Raw genomic sequence first — 22,064 nt, 5'->3', positions numbered from 1 at the left:
AGAACCAAAAGGATCCATCCCAAAAACATTCTCCTAGAAGGGAAATTAGCCATACAATCTCAGCAGCAACAACATTCCCTTCACGAGTGAGGTTTCCCAGGCATTAGGAGGCTGAGACAGGAGGATTTCTAGCTTGAGGGCAGGGTAGTCCACAAAGCAAGAGCTTTTTTCAAAACGGAGGAAGTGAGGCGTAGCAATAGCAGTCTCCCGAGATGGTTCTCAGATTGAGCAGACTCCGTACACAAGTGACAGACTAAAACCAAAACAACCCAAGCCCAGAGTTATACACTAGGATCTGCAGACAGATGGCAACAGTAAGGCAGGCTTGGAGTTTCTAGAATAGTTGATAATAAACTCAAAATAAAAACAATTCCGTTATTCCACCATGATCTTCAGACACAGACTGCCATAAAATTAGGATGCTTTTGGCATCAAATATTATGAAAGCATATTGTCTTCAGCTTACTACATTAGGTAAAAAGTAGTTTTGTAGGACTTGCCAAAATAATAAATCCATTTTAATCATTCAGTATAACTGAGCAAAAGTTTAAAACAAAATGTTGTTGTTCACTCCCTTCTGTGGGAACGCAGGCAGTGTGAGAAGAAGAAAGCTTCCAGAGTTGCTTTGTTGGATACCTGGATTAGAATGACCACCCTTCAAGACACTCTTTGTGCGCCTCAAATCCCCACACCAAGCTACCCGAGCAGCTGCTCACTGGCCAACTGGCCTGTAGAATTCAGTGGACAACAAAAGGTTACCTTAATTCAATAAGATAATCAGCACACAGCTCCCCACCACCCAGAGTCTTACCATCTGCAAGGCGGCAGAGCCAAACGCCTATAAAACAACTGGCAGCACACAGACATGTCCTCCCTCATGCCCTCGTGTCAATGAGACTTCTCTTAGCAACGGGTAAAAAGAAACTGAACTGAGAGAGAGAGAGAGAGAAGAAAGGAAAGGATGGACAGACGGATGGAAAACCTCAAATTATCATGATCCAAAAACGTGTTCCTAAGTTATTCTGAATGCCACAGGTTTACCAGGAGATAGGTAATATGTTTTACTCAATTACATCTTGTATGAGGATAACAAGGCTCAAGGCAGAAATGATCTGGATCTTGTCTGTGTTCAAGAGTCTTTTAAGTTACAGAAGGAACTCAGTGTGCGCATATAAGTTTATATGTATGACTGTGTGTGTATGCGTGTATGTGTGTGTGTGTGTGATCTCTTCCGGGGGTCCTGAGTTCAAATCCCAGCAACCACATGGTGGCTCATCTGTAATGAGATGGGATGTTCTCTTATGGTGTGTCTGAAGACAGTTACAGTGTACTTACAATAATAATAAATGAATGAATAAATAAATAGAAAAAAAGATAGATAATCAAAGACCTAATCACAAAAGCAACTTCAAAAGCAATTTCAATTTAGGCTGCAACATGACATCTCTAGACCAACCTATCATAGTTACCAAGAATCCCAATGACAACAATTCAATGCAGACCAAAGCAGATAAAGTGGCACTCCAAACTGCATTCAGTTCAGAAGTTTCCTTTCCTAACATTACATTTAGACCTGATGCAGGGTATCCCCAAATAGGACCCCAAATAGGGATGTCCTTATCCCTGGTGGAGTCCCACATGCTCTGAGACTTGAGATTAAGTGAGCTAATCTCAACTGCACAGTGAAAGCCTCAATCTGGTGCTAGTGTGTCTTCAACATCTCCTTACTGCTTGATAACCTCTGAGAGCAGGCCTTAGGCTCAGAGCCTTTGCAAACAATACTCAACTGTAATTCAATAAAATACTTTAAATAATAACATGTATAATCATCTTCTATTTAGGATAAAGAATGTAGTTATAAAAGCAATATAGATTTACTTTTCTGTAGGTAAAGACAGTGAGGCAATTTGTTTTATTATATTAGTGTGTTTGTGTGCGTGTGTGCGCGTGTGCATATGTGTGTGTGTGTGTGTGTGTGTGTGCGCGCGCGTGTGTGTGTGTGTGTGTGTGTGTGTGTGCATGTGTGAAGGTTGGAAGATAACTTGCAGGAGTCAGTACTGCCCTTCTCTTATCATGTGGATCCCAGGTACTAAATTCTTCTCCAAGCTTGGTAACAAGTGCCTTTTTACCTGCTAGGCCTTATCGGCAGCCTTGTATTCTAGCTACATCCACTTTCCAGTGTGCAGAAAAACTGTCAATCCTATAGAACCTAGCTGTAGTATACAATGGAGACACTATTATACCCTGCACTAGGACCACTGGTTATTCATATTATGCCTCTTATCGTTAAGCCTTTATGCCTTATGCTCACACTCATTATTTATTCACGTTGTGATGTTTGCTGAACCACACAACGGTGCATGTCAGACACCCTGGCACTTCAGCAGGAAACCCTTTAGGAGGACTCTCCTAACTCACAGGGATGAAGACCCATGACAATATCCTCACCACACTGAAGAGCACTACCACTGATGCCAGCATCTTCTTAGTTTCTGGCCCAGGCTCCCATGTACACATTTATCACCTAACCATTGTTTATGCGTTTTATACACATGGCTCAGTGGTTAGGGTGCATGTGTAAGCTAGCCCAGCTCAGTCACCAGTGCCCATGTAACAATGCCTGTAACCCTAGCTCTATGGGATCCTATGCCTCTGGTCTTTGCAGGCACTGTTACTCAAAATGCATACACAATACACACACACAAACATATAGTTAAGTAAAACCAACTAAATTTAGTCCTGCCTTTAAGCTTACCCAGCATTTGAAAGGCAGGCAGAAGGATCTCTGTGAGTAAGACCAGCCTGGTCTACATTAAGAGTTCCAGGTCATCCAGGATTGCACAGTAAGACCTCATCTCAAAAACTTAAATAATTAAAATTAAAATTTTAAAACCCTTAGAAGAAGGGGGGGCAGAAAGTGGAAGGTCTGACTTATCTAAGGAAAAAACAAACCTAGGAATTAGTTTAGCAGCACTTGTTAAATCGTGTCAGCACACACCACCCACATAGCTCCATTCTCAGACTCCGGAGCACGAAGATGACGAAAATGGTTATCACTTAAATGCATGGGCAAGATGACGACACCATGTGTGGGTTTTGCTCCAAAATAATGCAGGAAGAGTAGGAACTGAAGCCATGGTACTCAGGGCTCCTCTTTACCCTTGTCGAGGGGCAACACGGCTCCTGAGGCTGACTCAAGGATAAAAGGTCTTACTTACAGGAAGAACATTCTAAATTGAAAAGATAAAGTGGAGAGAGACACCCTCTTTCAACAGCAGACTTGCTCTTATAAAAGAGGCCATTCAAACACTAACATTATCAATAAGATCTTTGGGAGCAACAGGGAAAAACAAACAAGTGTAATTATTCGTGAAGACTTAGAAACATAATCAAGGAGCCTGGCTTACTTACCAGGCAATGAAATATATTATGAAGCTACGGTAGCTAAAACCCTGTGTAAAGTTGCATGCACTGACAGTTCAAGGAACTAAACCAGAGTCTAAAAATAAACTCCAACACACATGTTTAGTTTAGGATAAAGATGGAATTTCATATACAGAAGAATAAAGAGATTATTCAACGAATGGTAACGGGACATCTGGGCTGCCATCTGAAAAGATAATAAAGTAAAATTGGATTCCTACCTCATTCCTTAGAGTAAAATAAACTCCAGATGGATCAAAAGCTCAATAATAAAAAGTGAAAACAGAAAAACACTGGAAGAAAATACATGGAATTTGTTTTTCTCGTTACCTTGCAGAAGAGAACAGGCCTGCGCACAAAATGAACCTCAGAGGGCACAAAAGAGATGGGACTGTTTTCCAGCAGAGAAACAAAACTAAAGTTAAAAACTGTGTATGCCCTCTAACTTGGCCACTGATTTCAGGGACACATCCTACACATTAGGGTGTGTGAAGGACACAAAAGGATAGGAGGAGGCATCAATCCACTAGAGTATATTATTGATTAAAAAGAACATATGTTGATTTCTATGATTCTAGTCCGACCTCTAATAGCACATGCTCCATCAAACACACATGAAAAGCTGCCTTTTGTTTTTTTAAAGGAAAAACACAGGTGTCAGAGTATCTGTGGAATATGATCAGATAAGGAATTGTTACTATTTGGGGCAAAGACCAGCTGTCCGAGACTAAGGTACTTGCTTCTTAGTATCCATCTACTCATCAGTCATTAACAGTTAGTGGAGTTTTGTGTTTTCACCAGAGGCTCTCTGTGTAGCCCTGCCTGTTCTGCAACTTGTTCTGTAGACCAGGCTGGCCTCAAACTCAGAGATTCACCTGCCTCAGCTTCCTGAGTGCTGGGATTAAAGCCACCACCATCTGGCTTCCATTGGTGGCTCTTAAAATGCACCAATGGATGGGAAGGTGAGACCCAAGGTTTCATGCTCGCTAAGGAGAATCTCTACCACTAAGCTATTTATACTCAGCCCTCAGAAGAAAAATTGGAAACATCGATTCATTCTAAAGAATGAAAAGAGGAGCTGGTATGGTGTTGTACACCTGTGACCCCAGAACTTAGGTGGTAAACAAGACCAGGAATTCAAGGTCAGCCTCAGCTATATGAAGTCAGCCTGGGCAACATTAGACCCTTTCTCAAAATAACTGAAATGCTACTAAAAATAATAATAGGGGAAAAAAAAACTAATGAAAGTGTTAAACTCTACTAAACATTAGAATTGTAACATTGTTTTGAATTATAAACACTGAATTATTAACTTTCTAAATTCGTATTTCTTTCCTTTCTTAGGGTGTGGGAGGCAATAGCACTTCATTACTGAGGGTGTGTGTGTGTGTGTGTGTGTGTGTGTGAGAGAGAGAGAGAGAGAGAGAATATCCCTAGCTCTTGACAAAAATCTCAGGCTAGAGAATGGCTTACTGTGTGAGAGCACTTCCTGCTCTTTCAAAATTCAATTCCCAGGCATCCACAATGTCCGATTCATCATCACCTCCACTATATACCTCCATGAGCAAACAAATAATTAAAATAAATATTTTGGGGGAGGGGGTTCTCAGTAAGGTTCCCAGGCTAGCCGTGAACTTGCCGTCCCCTGCCTCAGCACCCTGAGTAGCTGAGACTTCAGGTCTATACCACATGGCACAACTGTAACTCAGCTCTCAGTCACTCAGGGGTCATGGAAAATTATTCAGTAAGCTTTCTTTCTTGTTTGTTTGTTTTTCAAGACAGGGTTTTTCTGTGTAGCCCTGGGTGCCCTAGAACTTAAGAGATCTGCCTGCCTCTGCCTCCCCAGTGTTGGCATTAAAGGCATGCACTGGCACACCCAGCTGTATTTTCAATCATAAGGACATTACAATGTGTTTAAATGAGTATCCTCGTATATAGTTTTTCTATGATCTTCAAACACAGCGTAAACTACCAAGCCTGTACACGGTATAGGTACAAACACAGTGTTTTCAATCATGCCAGTTTGCTTTCATTGAATGCCCAGACTAGATAGGAATATTAAAAATGGTCCCCCACACAAATCATGAACTTCAGAAGGACTGAGAATTTTCTCACAGGATATACACAAGAGTACTTAAAAAAAAAGGGGGGGGGGGTGTTTCCCAGTCATAACTATTTATTTCATCTTGCTCTGAATTTCTGAAATGCTTGCAAAATATATACAATTTGCACCTGATCAGTGTTCTCCAAGCTGCCTGCAGGCTTGTGTTCATACATTAGCAAGATTTATTGCTAACCAACATACCATGCTAAATTGAAATCAAGATACTACACAATTTTCCAATGCAGAGGTGATTTTATAAGTTGGAGCAAACGCTGTGGGGGGATGTAATTGTTGGTATCATGTTATGCTCAGTAGCTGTGGAAAATGAGATAAACTGGAAGGTTTCAGAAGGTCAGAGCTCATCAGATGGAAAGATCGCAGCTTTTATCAGCCCTGGAAAGCACACTGATAGGCTGATAACTAAATAATTGTTATTCCTCACCAATTGGCAACATTTGGTATTTCCAAAGCACTTCAGCTAAGGGGGAGATGCAGCGGCATTGTGATGGGAAAGGAGCCTATAGCCCCCTCCCCAACAGCCACCTTTATCTGCTGTTTAAAAAGATACCTATGTAGTGTATCTTCCAGCTGCCCAGGGTCCTTGGCTGAGGGCTTGAGGCTGAAACAGACAAAATGCTTCCAAAATTGCTTAGTCTCTAAAGCATCAAAAGACGGGATGGGTGGTGCGCACACACCTTTGATCTTGGATCTCTGGGCGTTCCAGGCCAGCCTGATGTGCATACCTGGTCTACACAGGGAGTCCCAGGCCAGTCAGAGCCAACAGTGAGACACTACCTCTGAGACCGCTCAGGTAGTAAAACGCTCATGTGAAAACCTGAGTTTGATCCCTGGATTCCACCATGCAGAGAACCAAGCTGTTCTTGAATTCATGTGCATGCCACACCTACACATGTACAATAATTTATTTTATGCATATGAGTACACTATAGCTGTCTTCAAATATACAGAAGAGGGCATCAGATCCCATTACAGATGGTTGTGAGCCACCATGTGATTACTGGGAATTGAACGCAGGACCTCTGGAACAGCAGTCAGTGCTGTTAACCCTCTGGGCCAACTCTCCTCAAAAAATTATTTTAAATCACAATCTAAGTCATGAACCTTTAACATGAACACAACCTATCTCAAAAAATAAAAATAAAAAAAAGTTAAACATGAGGATCTGACTTCAATTTCCAGAACCTGAGGTAAAAACTCAGAAACAGGATCTAGTGTACTCTCAGGATGCCAAAACCTAACTTGAACTGTGAGTTCAAGGCCAGCCTGGGCTACACTACAGGTCCCTGGCCAACCTAAATTTGCAGAGTAAGACCCTGTCTCAAATCCTACTCCAACCCCACAAACATTCTAAACTCTACTGGTAAATTCATTTGTTAGTAAAGGGGCAAAAGACAGGCTCTGCTCGCACTCTTAGAAATAATTCCTAGAACTCAGACAAGCAGCCTCTAACCTGTGGCAAGCATCATGCCCACTGAATGGCCCATTCTCCTCTAAGCACACTCTGACACACTATAAAATCAGAGTTGGGTAAAGCACTGTGCACCAAGGCGACACACGATGGCCACCCCAAGGCATCCATACTTAAGGCCCAGGATCTATGTCATCTTTGTCCACGTGGTAACCTGACAGATAGGAAAAAGGACTTAAGTACTTTGTCTTGGTTTTTAATTTTAAAAGGAGTGGGTTTGATTTATTTGTTTTAGAGACAGGGTCTCAGTATAGAAGAACCCAAGCTGGCCCTGGACTTGAATAAATCAGACCTTGGCCTCCTGACAGCTGGGATTCTAGTCATGCCCACCACTCCCAGCTAAGGAGGCTGGTGTGAAAAGCTAACCAGTACTGACCAGCTACACCAAAAGTCATCTATGCATCCTTTAAAGCAGGCACCTATAGAGGAGTGATCAGAGATGCCTGCACTGCTCGTGTTAAAGGCGGGACAGGAACCATGGGTCAAACCAAGTCAGCAGTCCAGGAGCTGGGACCGGAAGCAAAGAAACAAGACTCTCCTGGAAGGCTTCGCTGCTGTCGTCATTTGTCATTTACCACAGGAGAACGGTGTTAGACTTCCTAACCACAGAACCTAAGAATGACAGACTGCAAAGCTTTAAACGCTAAGTTTATGCGAACAAAGCAGAAACAGAAAATTCAAACACACGGAGCGAAAGGTTAGTCACATGGCCTAAGCCTGCACTGAGCACTTACTAGCCACAGGGGAGAGAAGGACTGCTTCCACAAAGGAAGATCTGGAAACTGAAAATGTACCTCTGTGGTGCATGGCTGTACAGTATTCAGGAGCCCTGTGTTCACATCTCCAGTGAAAGAGCCAGTATCCGAAATCCTACACTCTTCAAAACTGGCAATGTCTCCAGAAACAGTAAAAAGGCTGTTCTCTGCTAAGAGTCATGAGGACCAAATGCCACCTGTGAACTTTGCTTAGACCTAAATCAAGTTATAAATAACATTAAGACTCATTTGAAAAAATACAATTAATGCCAAATCCTCTGGCTTCACTCTTGAAGTACTTCCGTGAGTGACAGACAGCACTGATCTATGCGGGAGGCCATTTTCATTCCTCACTAAATGTTTAAAGATGTAACATAATGATGTCTGTTTGTTCCAATAGTTCATCCAAACTTATCTTCTGTTTGGTTTCTTTGTTATTGTCTTGTTTTGAAACAGGGTCTTTCTCTACCAAGTTCTGGCAGTCCTGAACTCATTTCTGTAGACCAGGCTGGCCTCGAATGCAGATCTGCCCTCCTCTGCCTCCCAAGTGCTAGAAATTAAGGGCTTGAGCTACCACACCAAGCTCAAAAAGTATACATATACACATTCATTTACTCATTTTCTCTTTCTCTCTAGAAGAGAAAGAATAGGTAGAGTACTAACAGTTGTTGGAAGAATGTGGCATGTAGTATTCAAACAGTACAATTTTTTAACTTACAAAGGTGAGGAAGAAGGGGCACCCTGGCTCCCTCCATGGCCCACCTTTCCCAGGTCCTTCACATCCGGCCCAGGATGCCCATAAACAGCTGGTGTTCCTCAGATAGCCTCCACACTTCCACGAGCACATATTATTTGCTGCAGGTTTACTCACAATCCAAGCTCAATAGCTAAAATCTGGTTTTGTTTTAAGAGAGAAACACATGACATTAAAATTCCAGAGAAACAGGTCAACAACGAGGACAGCGTCATCTTTGATGACCTTGTTACTGGGGTTAGTGTGCACCTTCTTTTCTTCTGCTGTTTCTCTTGTTCCATGTAATCTTTACCCTCTTATTTTGGAGCTTCATTCTTCCTATTAGAGAGTCACAAGCACTGCACGAAACTGGACAAAAAACAGGACTGGTCGCATCAGGACCTACTACAGAAACCACACTGCCTTTGGCTCCCAGCCCGAGTCACTGAGAAGATCACAGGCAGCCTGGACCCAGGCTCTCCTCCTCCTCTCTGTGCTCCATGGCAGCCCTCTGACATCAAAGAAGGTGGGAGAGAGTCTCTACATTCTCCAGACTGTTCCCACTCCTTCCCTTGAAATGTGGAAGAGTCCATGATGTCTCACTCAGCTCTTCCACACTCCTTCCTTTCCTGCTTGCTAAGAATGCACAATACCTAACCACAGACTCCCACGTGAGGAGCTGCACAGAAGAGAAGCGGCAGCAGGGAGGACTAACAGCGGCCCTCCCTCACGAGGGAGAACACCAGCTAAATGTCACATGCCTTCCAGAATAACTAACACCAAGGAATAAAAACTGAACTTGTAAATGAAATTAGGTTGCTCTTTTGAACTGCCAGTCTAGCGAGACAGGAAAAGGCCCAGCATGGTTTCTATGAGTGCCTATGCTGTTTTTAATAGGGAGGACACAATCAAGCCAAAGCAAACATCTGTTAACCAGTCAAGTCTGTTAATGAAACAATACTGCAGCTGGTTTATCAAAGATCAAAAGTGGAGCAAATTAGAAAAGGGATGTATGAACAAAGATGGTTTCTGATGAAGAGCGGCTCAAGAATTTTAAACCCACTTGTCAAATTAACACAGATTCCTCCTGGATCCCCTCGGAGCACTGATTAGGGCTTACCCTGCACCTTTGTAGAGACCAATATCGTTTCATCTAATACTTCCGTCTGTCTCATTCCACACTCTCAAAATCATAACCTTTCATAAACAAAATAAAAATGTACACTGTGCACTACATTATAGCCTACTAATTACAATGTTTACTTTTATAAAGATCAACAAAAATAAACGGTTTTCCACTCCTGGAGACTCCTCAGCAGAGTGGTGTACATCTGAGCAGGAGCGGTGCGCCCAAGGGCATCCCTCTTTCTCTGAGGCAAGCGTACTGACTTCCTGCCACCACCTGAAGGCAGCGAGAGCACCCACATGCAAATAAACACACACTTTCCTCATGGCCCTGCAAACAAAATGTCATCAGCAAATTACATGGCTGACTCATTTGCTAACTCTAATTTGGTAAGCTAATTGCTGTTTATGTGAAATATTAATGGATAGGAGAGATGAAAGGCCCAAGAAGATTTCAGATTCATATTTTAAATCTTCGTGTGACTGGAAAACAATTTTTCCAAATCTACTCTAGCTTAATGTTCAAGACTTAAAAAATGAAGTATAGAAACACAGTAAAATCATGGACTTTTACACGCAAAATTGTCACTTCAATGATAAAACAATTTTATCTCCTATGTGTTGGCAATAACATACAAAGATAAAATAGATTTTAAAAAACACAACAACAACTCAGACTCCATTTTGAGAACATTTAAAGTCTGCTGAAGTCTGGAGAAAAAAACAAAAATAAAATCTTTGCCATTCAAGATAAAATCAGAATAAATCAGCAAACAACACATAACTGTTAAAATAACCTCAAATCTAAAAATACTGACTTTCTTGGTACTAAAAGTATCACAGTGTAGGAACATAGCTCAGTAGGAGTTTTTGCCTAATGAGCATAAGGTCTTCTATTCCCAGCAACACACACACACACACACACACACACACACTGTAATAAGTCATGTAGGTACAGGGAATACAAGTATAAATTGCCCAAAATCGGTGCTCATTCAGGATAGGATTAGTGTTGTGGGAAAGGTATCAAAAGCATCAAACACACCTAAGATCTAAAGAGTTACAGGAATGTTCACCACGCCCTTTACAATCAAACTTTCTGACATGATGCTGTTCCTCTCCTGAAGCTACTTCCAGAAGCCTAGACAAGTTCTATCTTGATAACAGTTCAAAAGTAGAACAAGCTGTCATGCTTCCAGTGCAATAGAAAGACCCAGTCACTCACTCCACCTTCTGCTTGACTGGCTGCCTAGCGGGAGATAGTCATGCTCTCCACGGCAGCTGGACAGTGCTGCCTCCAGCACTCACCCTTCTGAAGAACTTCTCGAGCTTAATTACAGGATCAACAGGACCCACAAGCTTGCTTCCCTGACCGGAGCCGTGAGCATTGATCCGCCTAATCTTTCACGCTGTAACAGGTTTCACCATTCTAAAACCGACTTTTATCCATATCAATGCCAAAAATCAGAATTTTGAAAAGCATATTTCATAATATTTAAGGCTTTATCCAACTTCCAGTTGAATACATACTCGCTAAATGTTCTTTGAGAACAAGGCGTCTTTGATAGAAAGGGCATGAACTGAAGTCAACATAAGAAGACACTGGGACTCTAATAGATATTCTTCACAAAGAACCAACTAAAAAATTCCCAGAGACAAGATGAGGAGGGTGTCCTGTTATGACAGGGAAAAGGGGTTAGAGAAGAGAAAGCAGCAAAGACAGTCTAAAAATAAAATGTTGTCATTTGTGGTCTGGTGAATGAATCTGACATAGGATGGGAATTTGTCTCTGCATAGGAAATCTTCACACTGACACACCGCCTTGCCCAGAGCGCCCCCAAACACATATCTCTTTTTTTTTTTTTAAATATTTATTTATCATATTATATGTAAGTAAGTACACTGTAGCTGTCTTCCGATACCAGAAGGAGTCAGATCTCTTTACGGATGGTTGTGAGCCACCATATGGGTGCTGGGATTTGAACTAATGACCTTCAGAAGAGCAGTCAGTGCAGGTAAGAACCTGCTGAGCCATTTCTCCAGCCCCCAACATATCTCTTAAATGGAAGGTGGGAAGGACATGCAAGACAGTACCACATGATCTTAGCACTTGGGAGGCTGGGGCACAAGAATAAGTATGTAGCCAGCCTGGGCTACATACTATACTTGGAGTTCCCGTACATTACAGTGCACTGGAAATATACCAAGATTTGACATTCAATAAATTTCAGGATGATACCCTCAATAAAATGAAATACAAAGGAATTTGCTTAAAATTGAACTAAACTGATTTTATAAAAATACTAAAGCCCATATGTGCAAATGGAATCTTACTACTACAAAGTGTGATAACTAAAGTCTCAGAATATTTGACTTTCCAAAGTCCTCATAATCTGACCTAATTGAGCTTTACCACTTTTAATGAGAAGCATTAATACTATCCTTTAGGAGTTCCCACACCGAGTCAAAGATAAAGTCTTATCTTCAGTGGTTTAATTCATTTCCCTATCATCTCAGCAGAGAAAAGCTTTCTTAAATAAATACCAAGTATTTCATGTTAAGAAAGGAGAATGGTGATCCCCAATTTGCATTTCCAGAGTCTCAGAAGTGCTGCAATTACATTCCAGGAAGCAGAAGCCTCCTATGTGAACTTCCATTGTGTTCCTCCCAGTAGAGGAGTGATGATGATGTTAAATCTAATGAGGCACAGACTTCTCCGCTGCATTTCAAGTTTGATGATATTATAAATTGCACTTGCTTGAAGAAAAAAAAAAAAGCAAGAAGCCCATCCTAACTACCAAATTTCAAATGCTGGGGTCTATTTACTGGAGGAGAACTGTTTCTGACCCACTGAAGAACTGCAAGAGAGACTTGGACTGTTCGTGAGTAGCCCCAGGCCGACTAGGACACTGTGGAGAACAGAGGAGCCCTGGACTCGAGACTATCTGGACGGACTCTCGCCTGGACTGTTCACCAGCTCTACTGACCTTGAACAAAAAGCTTAAGCTCTGCTCCTCAGTTTTTCCATCTGCAAAAAGTAGGACACTAATTTACCTCCCTTCCAGTAACTATGAGTCAGGAGCTAAGTGTGAACTACTTGGAAGAGGCCAGCATTTATGCTCACAATACATTAGCTGCTATTTTTATTTTGTCTTTTACAATGACATTCAACTTCTCAAACGTAATCACAATAACAGCTTCTTTAAAAGACTATTTCACCAAAAAATAGTTAAGACTGCACAATCCTGGAACAGTCTCCATTCATATCCTCGATTCTGCCAAGCATGGAGACATACCTGAAATTCCAGCTACTCTGGAGGCTAAGGTAGAAGGGCCAAACTTCAAAGTCAGCCTGGGAAGCTAAGTGAGACCTCGTCCCGATATTTTTTTATGATATCAGGAGACATGGAGACATGGTATAGTGGGTAAAGTACTCACCTCACAAGCAAAGGGATCTGAGTTCGGATCCCCAGCACTCAAGTAAAAGAAGGCTGGCTACAGTGGATGCACATTTGTAATCTTAGCTCTGAGAAGGTGGAGAAGGGTGGATCCCTGGGACTCTCTCGGCAGCCCATCTAGCAACCCAGTGAGCTCCAGGTCCAGTGACACAGCCTGTCTCAAAACTTACAGTGGAGAGCAATAGAGGAAGACGTCCACTATTTAAAAAGAAAGCCAGTGATGGTGGTGCACACCCTTAGGGCCAGCACTCAGGAGGCAGAAGCAGGAAGATTTCTGTACGTTTGAGGCTTGCTTAATCTGCATAAAGTATTCTAGGCCAGCCAGCACTGCTGTAGAGTGAGACCCTGTCTCAAAAAAAGATGGGGGGGGGGGGGGGCGCTCTCTGCTAGCTATTGAGTTCCAAGACAGTCTTGGCTACATAACGAGATTTTATCTAAAAAAACAACATGTTTGTATGTAATATGCATGTGTATACATATTAATATTAGGTTGAGGCTAATATTGCTCATTGATAAAATGCCACCAAAATCTTATTATGACTACTTGATACAATTAATCCCCAAATTTTATCAACTAAATATTCTGGAGCACGTTTTCTCAGTTTTCCTTGTTAAATAATGATGCTAACTGGACAGCTGAAAGATCTACATCCTAGAAAAAGCAACTGCAATTGCATGCTAAGCAATAAATGTCTCAGTTCTCTATCCTAGACACTTTCAAACATGAATTTTTTCCTTTAGACTAAAAATAGTTCTGTACAGATGCTGCCTGAAGAAAAATGATAAGGCTAGCAAGAACTGATGAGCAAGGCTGCAGGGAAGGAGAGGAACCTTGGAGAACCTGTCCTGCCCCCTCCAATCCCGGAAAAGGCCTCCCTCCAGAGGACACAATTATTCAAGAAGATACCAAACCCGCCACAGTGCCTGACGGGAGACCATGTGCCTAATAATTATGCAACTTTGCCATGGCTGAAGATAAAAAAAACAAAGATAACCAAACTTATGAAGAAATGGCTCTGGACTCCCTCAAAGAATTCCACCTCAGTACTCACAAGCAAACCCAGGAAAATCTCTGTTTGAGGCCAGTCTGCTCTAAATATAGAGCTCCAGAACAGCCAGAGCTTCAGAGTGAAGCCCTGTCTAAATAAATGAATACAAATTTAAACTTTTTTTAATTAAAAAAAAATGTTTCAAGGAGAAACAGGCTGTGTTCAGGAATTCAAATAAATCATTTTCTGTAATTTTTTAAAGGAGAGTTATGAAGAAAATTCCATAGTTTACTTCATTTTTGATACATCCACAATCAGTGAATAAATAAATGTTGTGGAAGACCAAGAAGGTACGAACACAGTTAAGAAATTCATTCTAGACTTCAGATACCCATGTGAAGACCTGGTCTTCCTCAGTTCAGAAGTAGGCCCCCTACTAGCTAAGCAAAAAGGGAAACAGGGTCCAGTTCATGAGTTCTTTATACCAGGAGAACAGACGCAAACCAGTTTTGCTAATATTGGGTCTCATAGGAGCTGAGAAGAAATCCAGGCCTCGTCGTGGGAGCAGGCATGCACCTTCCCACAGAGCCTAACACGTAGCTTTCAATACTTCTCAATATGCAGTTTACAGGCACGACTGCCTCCTATTAACGACGGTCAATGTCATCCTATCATTGAAAGCATTTAACCAAAAGCTGGGATAGGAATGCAAAACCTGAGGACTTGATCTGTAATCTGCTGTTCTACTTTAGCAGGACTTTGGGAAGTTAATTCAGTAAGTTCAAAATAAAACCAGGAAAATCATACCCAACTGAAGACTGAAAAATCTCAGCAGAAACAAAACTCTGTCGTGTACTTACAATGCTATAAAAATAACATAAAGCCTTGGGCCAGCAACACAGCTCAGTGGTAAAGTCGCTTGCTGCCAGCCTACCAACCTGAGTTTGATCTCCAGTGCCTACCTAGTGGAAGGAAGAATACCTCAATTGTCCCCAGCCCTCTACATGTGCACTACGGCTTGCAGGCACATGTGCGCACATACACAAAAACAAATACACCAAACAGGGCAAAATAGAACTTCACCTACACCCACTGACCACTAACAATCAACGGCTTTAAAGAGAAGGGACTTAGGTCACATAGCATGCAAAGATTATCTGTATTAAAACATGTTTTTCTCTCTACAATTAAGGGAAGGAAAACCCCCACACTCTCCTTTCTTGGCCTTGAAGAAGGTAGATTCAAGTTTCCATGGTAGTTACCACATTAAACAACATGTGCGTATTATGCTAACTCTTAGCCACTGAGGAAACCCCCAATATGTCATAAAATGATGTTTAAATAATCATACTATAAAACATCCTGATATAAAATATAAAATTCAGCTTCAAGACAAAAACATAACTGATCTTTTCAAATTCCATTCAGATCTTCCGTCCACATCAGTAGTTCTCAGCCTTCCTAATGCTGTGACCCTTTAATACAGCCAACTATAAAATTATTTTGTTGCTATTTCATGACTGTAACTTTGTTTGCTACTGTTATGAATGGTAATGTAAATATTTTGGGAGACAGATGTTTGCCGAAAAGGTTGGGCCCCACAGGCTGAGAAGGGCCTGAATGGAAGTGGAAGTTAAAACAGCGCTATCTCCAGTGCATCAATCCCGCAGGCGGGCAGGGCTCACTCACCTGGTCTTTCTCATGGGGTAGAAGGCTGACGGGCGGGAGTGAGGATGGAAAAGCATTGGGATACTGGAGCGTCCCTTTGCCATCTGAGCTCCCACTATTGACCCTGTACTGTGGTCCTTCCTTCAGTAACCTCCCATTGTTCACAGCGCGCTTGGCCCCTAGGCGCAACCTCTGCTGAAAGGCTGGGTGGTTGGTGGTGCCTGTGAGATCACTCTGGCTTCTCAGATACTTCTCAATGTTCTTCAAGGAGGAGCCATTTGGCTCCTCAAGGCCTTCGATTGCTCTCTTTAAAAGTTTATTCCAATCTACATTGCGTAGATCATTACACGGTGGTCCTTTAGACCCCTTGGTTGGCTTGGGGAAAGTGCCTGGTTTAACTGATGAAAACCGCCCAGGATTGTCTGGGTCCTTATAGGAAGCAAGGCCTTTGTTGGTGACTTTGAGAACGGAGCCATCCTGAACACTGAGTTCCAGCTGTTCCGAGACTGTCTTCTTATCCAACCCATGGGATGTGCTGACCGCATGGCAGATTCTCTCTTCCGAGGGCCGCTGCTTCTGCTTCTTGATTTTCTGCACTGCTTCAAGAATCCACTCTGTGTAAAGTGGGTTTGCAAGTTTTACCATGGTTGACAAATGGCTTCTCCAACACAGATGTTACCCATAGAGGTTCACCTTGTACTTAACACAACCTGCACATTTGAAAGTCACAATTCAACACACGGGCTGAGGATCCCAGCCCATGTGACGCAACAGCTTAGGAACAACCATCCTTAAGAGACTGGAGAGAGGACTGACTGCCAGGCAGATGATGGCTGTCTTCTTTCACCAATGGGAAAGACTGCACTCTTCAAGTGAAAGACATCTTTAGGAAGCCAAGACCTTAAAGGATAAAAAAGGAGAGAAAAGGCTCTTAATAATGGAACTTCTAAAAATAAAGACTTCTCAGCATCATTCTTTATCAGGTACAAAACAAACACTGGCAGGCAGGTACTATGCTATACAGCCACAGGACGACACTCTCTAACCAGGCACTAGGTCACACTCTGTGCAGGAATTGTTTTAGGATTTTCACTTAATAACTCAAGTAACATTTAAGAGACCACATCTGTCAAACACCCTTGAGATGGTTAAGAGGGTAAAGCCCCTGCCCCAGCACTGATTACCTGAGTTCAATCCCTAGGACCCACACTGTGAAATGAAAGACCTCTCCCCAAAGTTGTCCTCTGACCTCTATGCACATGCTGTGGTATATACTGCCCCAAACCCCTCAAAGTACAAAATAAATTAATTTAAAATATGGAAATTTTGACTTCTGTTATCAAAGTTAATAATCATGTGAAAGCAGTCTAAGATACAGGTCTACCAGAAATATAAAATAAATATCAAAGAGGAACAATAGTACATGCTTTAATTCCAGCACCCAAACGGCTGAGACAGGCAGATCTTTGAAGAAGACTGCCTGGTCTACAAGGGAGTCTCAAGCCAATGGAGAGCTACATAGGGAAACTGTCTCCAAAGAAACAAAAACTTAAGAAAAGACACAGTAAAGCTGAGCCAAGCTAGGTCACAGAGGAAAATCTCCAACCTAGCCATCTGTATGGGACCCGACACTCTGGGGTTCTGCTCGGCGTAGCCTCTGTGTATGAGCGCATCTATGCATAGGCTGGCAAACTAAAATGAATACAGTAACACCCCTTCACCTTTTAATAAGGCAGTCTTCTATTTAACACCTGTTTCAGCTCATCCCACACCTCAACAGAAAGACAATCCCTACAAATCTGACTCCAGCTGGCCAGGGCAGCAGTGAGCTCAGACTTCTGCTCTCCAGTCTGGTACGGAGCTGGGCCAGCCCTGCTGCTCTCCAGAACCGTCTACATCTCAGCCCGCTCTATCCAGATGACAGCGTGTTCACACATAGCACCATTTTGCTAGGTGTGATATGATGGCATAAGCCTGGGATCGTAGCATTTAAGAGGTTGCAGTAAGGCTGAGAGTTTTGAGGCCAGTCTCAGCTACATAAAAGTGTCTTTTTATCCAAATAAACAACAACCACCCAGAAGCATCATGTAATCGCCAGCATAATTGTAAATGTAAGTGGCTTGAGGATATAACAATGACCAGCACACTACAGCTCAAGGGACATCATTTTGGACTCTAAGTCCAATCCCGTTCCCACCTGTGCCAGCCATAGCGGCCAGCTTCAGCTGGTTCTGCCTCTGCAGAGACACTGATAAGGCTCTGGCCCCCAGCCCTATCACTGCCTAGTGGAGAAGTACGAAATTAAAGAGACCTAAGTCTGGTCGCTTTCCCCACAGGCAGCTCACGGACAGTATTCCCACTCACCAATGGGGACAAATCCCAAGTCCCCCAGTGGAGGCCTACAACAGAGACGCTGTACCTGATACATACTGTGCTGCCTTGCTTTAGTTTTTTCCTGTACATACACAATGACAGATTTGTTACAAATCAGGTCCAACAGAAATGAACAACAATAAAATAAAAAATCCTAACAATATACCATAATAAAGGTAATTTTAAAATTACAAAGAAAAAATGTTGTTCATTTCTCAAGTTTTATGGGGTTAACTGCTGGTAACTAAAACCAGATAAGAATGGCACTTACTATTCCAAACACATATCCATCTATTATTATATATGTCTACTAAGTTAACTATCCATGTATTATTATATATATCTACTAAGTTCACTATCCATGTATTATTATATATGTCTACTGGCTCACTATCCATCTATTATTTTATATATATCTACGAAGTTTACTATCCATGTATTATTATATATGTCTACTAAGTTAACTATCCATGTATTATTATATATATCTACTAAGTTCACTATCCATGTATTATTATGTCTACTAAGTTCACTATTCATGTATTATTATATATGTCTACTAAGTTCACTATCCATGTATTATTATATATGTCTACTAAGTTCACTATCCATGTATTATTATATATGTCTACTAAGTTCACTATCCATGTATTATTATATATGCCTAAGTTCAATATCCATGTATTATTATATATGTCTACTAAGTTCACTATCCATGTATTATTATATATGTCTACTAAGTTCAATATCCATGTATTATTGTGTCTACTTGAAAATAAGTATCTTTTAAAAACTACTATCAGTCACCCCTACCTCAACACCTCCCTTAACAAACACTGCTATCCTAACTCCTTCAACCTTTACACATCCTTAAGATCTCTAAGCACGGCCATCTGTTGGCTGTGCAGTACTGCTAACATCCACCTTAAAAGTCCCCAGCCCAGGGGTTACCCAGTTCAAAGTGTAACTCAAAGTCACAGGACCCCTCAACAGTCGGGCTGGCCGTGCTGAGCACACAACCCAACCAAATGCCCAGATCTTTCTTCAAAATTGTTGTCCAACTAAGTCTTTCCACCCCTTCCTTAAAAAATTGAAATGCTGGATTTTTGTTGTTATTCTTGTTGCTTATTTCCTTTTGCTGTTTGTTTTTTAACACAAGGTCTTGCTAGCCAGGTACTCATTATGTAGCCCAAGCTAACCTTAACTCACCGCAAACCTTCTGCCTCAGCTTCCCAAATGCTGAATTCACGGGCAAGTACCACTGCCCTTGGCTTTTTAAATCATGTGGTATTCAAAACTGATTTGAACTATCTTCTAACCTACCAAAGACTGTCTGAATCTTGACTGTCATCTGCAAATCATTAAGTTCTCCGACTTGTGCCATCACATATATCACTGACAGACCTTAGAGCTGGAACATCGGGCTTGGGATAAAACCGCTGAAGTACCCCCCCCCCTCTTGTCAGAACGTGCACAACAGGAAACGTATCTCTTCAAAGTAAAACCATTTACAGCAAAATTTCTTCTATTGAAATGTTGCTGTATCCAAGTAATTATCTCATCTTTCCTCATTTATTCAGAAGGAACCATGACTACCTTGATCTACCAGGTACAAAACACACCTGAGGGAAGCAGTGAGAAGATGTCACAGCAAAGTGCCCAGTCACGCCAAGTTGCTTTTAGGCATTTTAGATACATAAGCAAAAAAAGCATCAGCAAAGTAAAATATGTTTCTCAACTAATACACACCCAAAATATACATCCCAATAAGCTTTTACCACAATCAGTATCCACCACCAGAATGACTATCCACACCCATTACCAACATAGTTCAGCAAGACTGACATTTCATTTCTTAAAAATGTAATAAGAGGAAATATCAAAATTGGAACTCTAAGTATTTAACAATCCATGACAAAAAGTGAAGACTGTCCCAATATCCAGGAAAACATGCCCCCACCCCATTATATTTCTTTGGGCATAAGGGCATTGCTTAACTCAGCGGCCGCCTCAGGAAAGTGCCTAAAGAAGTGCATTTCACTTTCTTCTAAACTACGACTCCTTCTCATTTTTTCCAGAGATTATCTGCATTAAAACTATTTCTGCAGAAGGCTAGAGAGATGGCTCAGCAGTTAAAAGCACTGACTGCTCTTCAATGGTCCTGAGTTCAATTACCAGCAACCACATGGTAGCTCACAACCATCTGCAATGGGATCTGATGCACTCTTCTGGTGTTTCTGAAGACAGCTACAGTGTACATAAAATAAACAAACAATCCTTTAAAAAAAAAAATCTCTGCAGGCTGGGCAATGGTGGCACACGCCTTTGATGCCAGCACTCAGGCATCAGAAGCGAGTGGATCTCTGTGAGTTTGAGGCCAGCCTGGTCTACAGAGTGAGTTCCAGGACAGCCAGAACTACATAGAGAAACCCTGTCTCAAAAAGTCAAAATAAAACAAAACAAAACTGACTGCACTGTGGGCTGGTGAGTGGGCTCAGCAGGTAAAGGCACTTGCCACCAAGCCTAGCACTGAGTTCTATCCTGGAAGGCCACAATGAAGTGGAAGGAGAGAGATGCCCTTCAAAGTTGTCCTTGGACCCCAGAATGTGGGCTGTGGCACACACCCACACCAATGATTTTAGTAAAGGAAGAAAATTGTGTAAGTACATGAATACATAATGATGGCTCAGAGGCCACGCTCACCTCAAGTCTCCCCAGCTCTGGAAGATATGTGCTATCCAAGTGAGCACAGCCTCCATATTTAAAACCATGTGACAGCCTCTTAAAAAGAATCCTCTCATGAAAATACACACCACCAGGCAGATGTAACATTTTAGAGATGAGAGCATTAGGGCCAGAACAATTCAATAACTGACTAGCCCTGAGTACTAACTTTCCCAAGCAGCAATCACTATTTGTCCCAAAGGCCATCTAGCACTGACATACTGGTAAGTTATTGTAGTTCCTGGGCTACCAGCTCTCCGTGACAAAAAGGCACACTAGTTCTGCACAATATCAACACAAGCCTCCATTTAGGGCACAGTGCTCATTTCCACTTCAAAGACCGAAAAGAAAAGAAGTCATAAATACCTGTATCTTAATCTTACACAAAACGACCAGACAACCTTAGATCCTTCTTCTCCCCTCCTGCAGCCACCAGCACAAACTCAAGTTAATCTCAAAATGAGCTCCCATCCAACTCCATCCAGAGTTAATTAGGCAGAAGCTGATGTAGTCCAGCAGCTCTCTGCTACAAGCTGAATCAAATGTTTAAAAAATATATACAGCTAGGAAAGGAGGGAAATCAGGAGTCTCTTACCTGTAGACAGATTCTCAGCTAAATACATGCACAGCATCTACTTTGTACATTATGCACTGCATTTTTTTTTAATTTGGGGCTGATGTGTCTGACATCCCACAGTCCCACCTTAAATTGGTACAAGCTAAGAGAATACACTGAAAACCAGCTTCATTTTGGCCCAAGCAGTATCCAGACAGACAGATCTACAGGGAAAAATATACATAATTCATTCAAAAGTCACATAAAAATGATTTTTTCCCCCTGACTCAAATTACCCACCTCCACTACTTCTCTTCTGCAGAGTCCACTTGCTGGGTATGTGTACAGGGAGTCCAGTTACAGCTAAAACTCAAATCATTATTCTCCTGCCTTTTTTTTTCCTTTTAAAAACTTAACAGTTAAAGCCTACCAAAAGGAGTAAGTCACCCCAAATTAATTCAGAAGATTCGTGCTGTATCAAATTATACCATTCTATTGCCTGTGGTTGTGAAGCATTTTATCTTTGGCTAAAAAACATGGGCAAATTACAGTTGTGTCTTGCAGTCTTAGAACCCCATTTGCAGCACTCTGACAAGCTCTTCTACACAGATCTAGAGAGACGCTTGCTTCAACACTGAGCTTTAAGCCTCACTGGCACTACACAAAT

At 41.8% G+C, this 22,064-nt stretch overlaps 1 protein-coding gene across 6 annotated transcripts in view; it reads right to left on the bottom strand.

The window, feature by feature from the left end:
* The window catches only part of Kat6b (lysine acetyltransferase 6B), a 167,700-nt gene that overhangs the window by 133,977 nt on the left and 11,659 nt on the right, over nt 1-22,064 (bottom strand). For all 6 annotated transcript variants that reach the window (XM_052189866.1, XM_052189867.1, XM_052189865.1 and 3 more), the window contains exon 2: nt 15,766-16,644. In XM_052189866.1, coding sequence (XP_052045826.1) covers nt 15,766-16,389 — 624 coding nt within the window. In that variant the 5' untranslated portion in view covers nt 16,390-16,644. The remainder of the gene's footprint in view (nt 1-15,765; nt 16,645-22,064) is intronic.

Source organism: Apodemus sylvaticus, chromosome 8, assembly GCF_947179515.1.
Source record: "Apodemus sylvaticus chromosome 8, mApoSyl1.1, whole genome shotgun sequence".
NCBI classification, from domain to species: domain Eukaryota; kingdom Metazoa; phylum Chordata; class Mammalia; order Rodentia; family Muridae; genus Apodemus; species Apodemus sylvaticus.
Note: the sequence above shows the minus strand (reverse complement) of the source record. Positions and strands in the feature narration are given on the sequence as shown.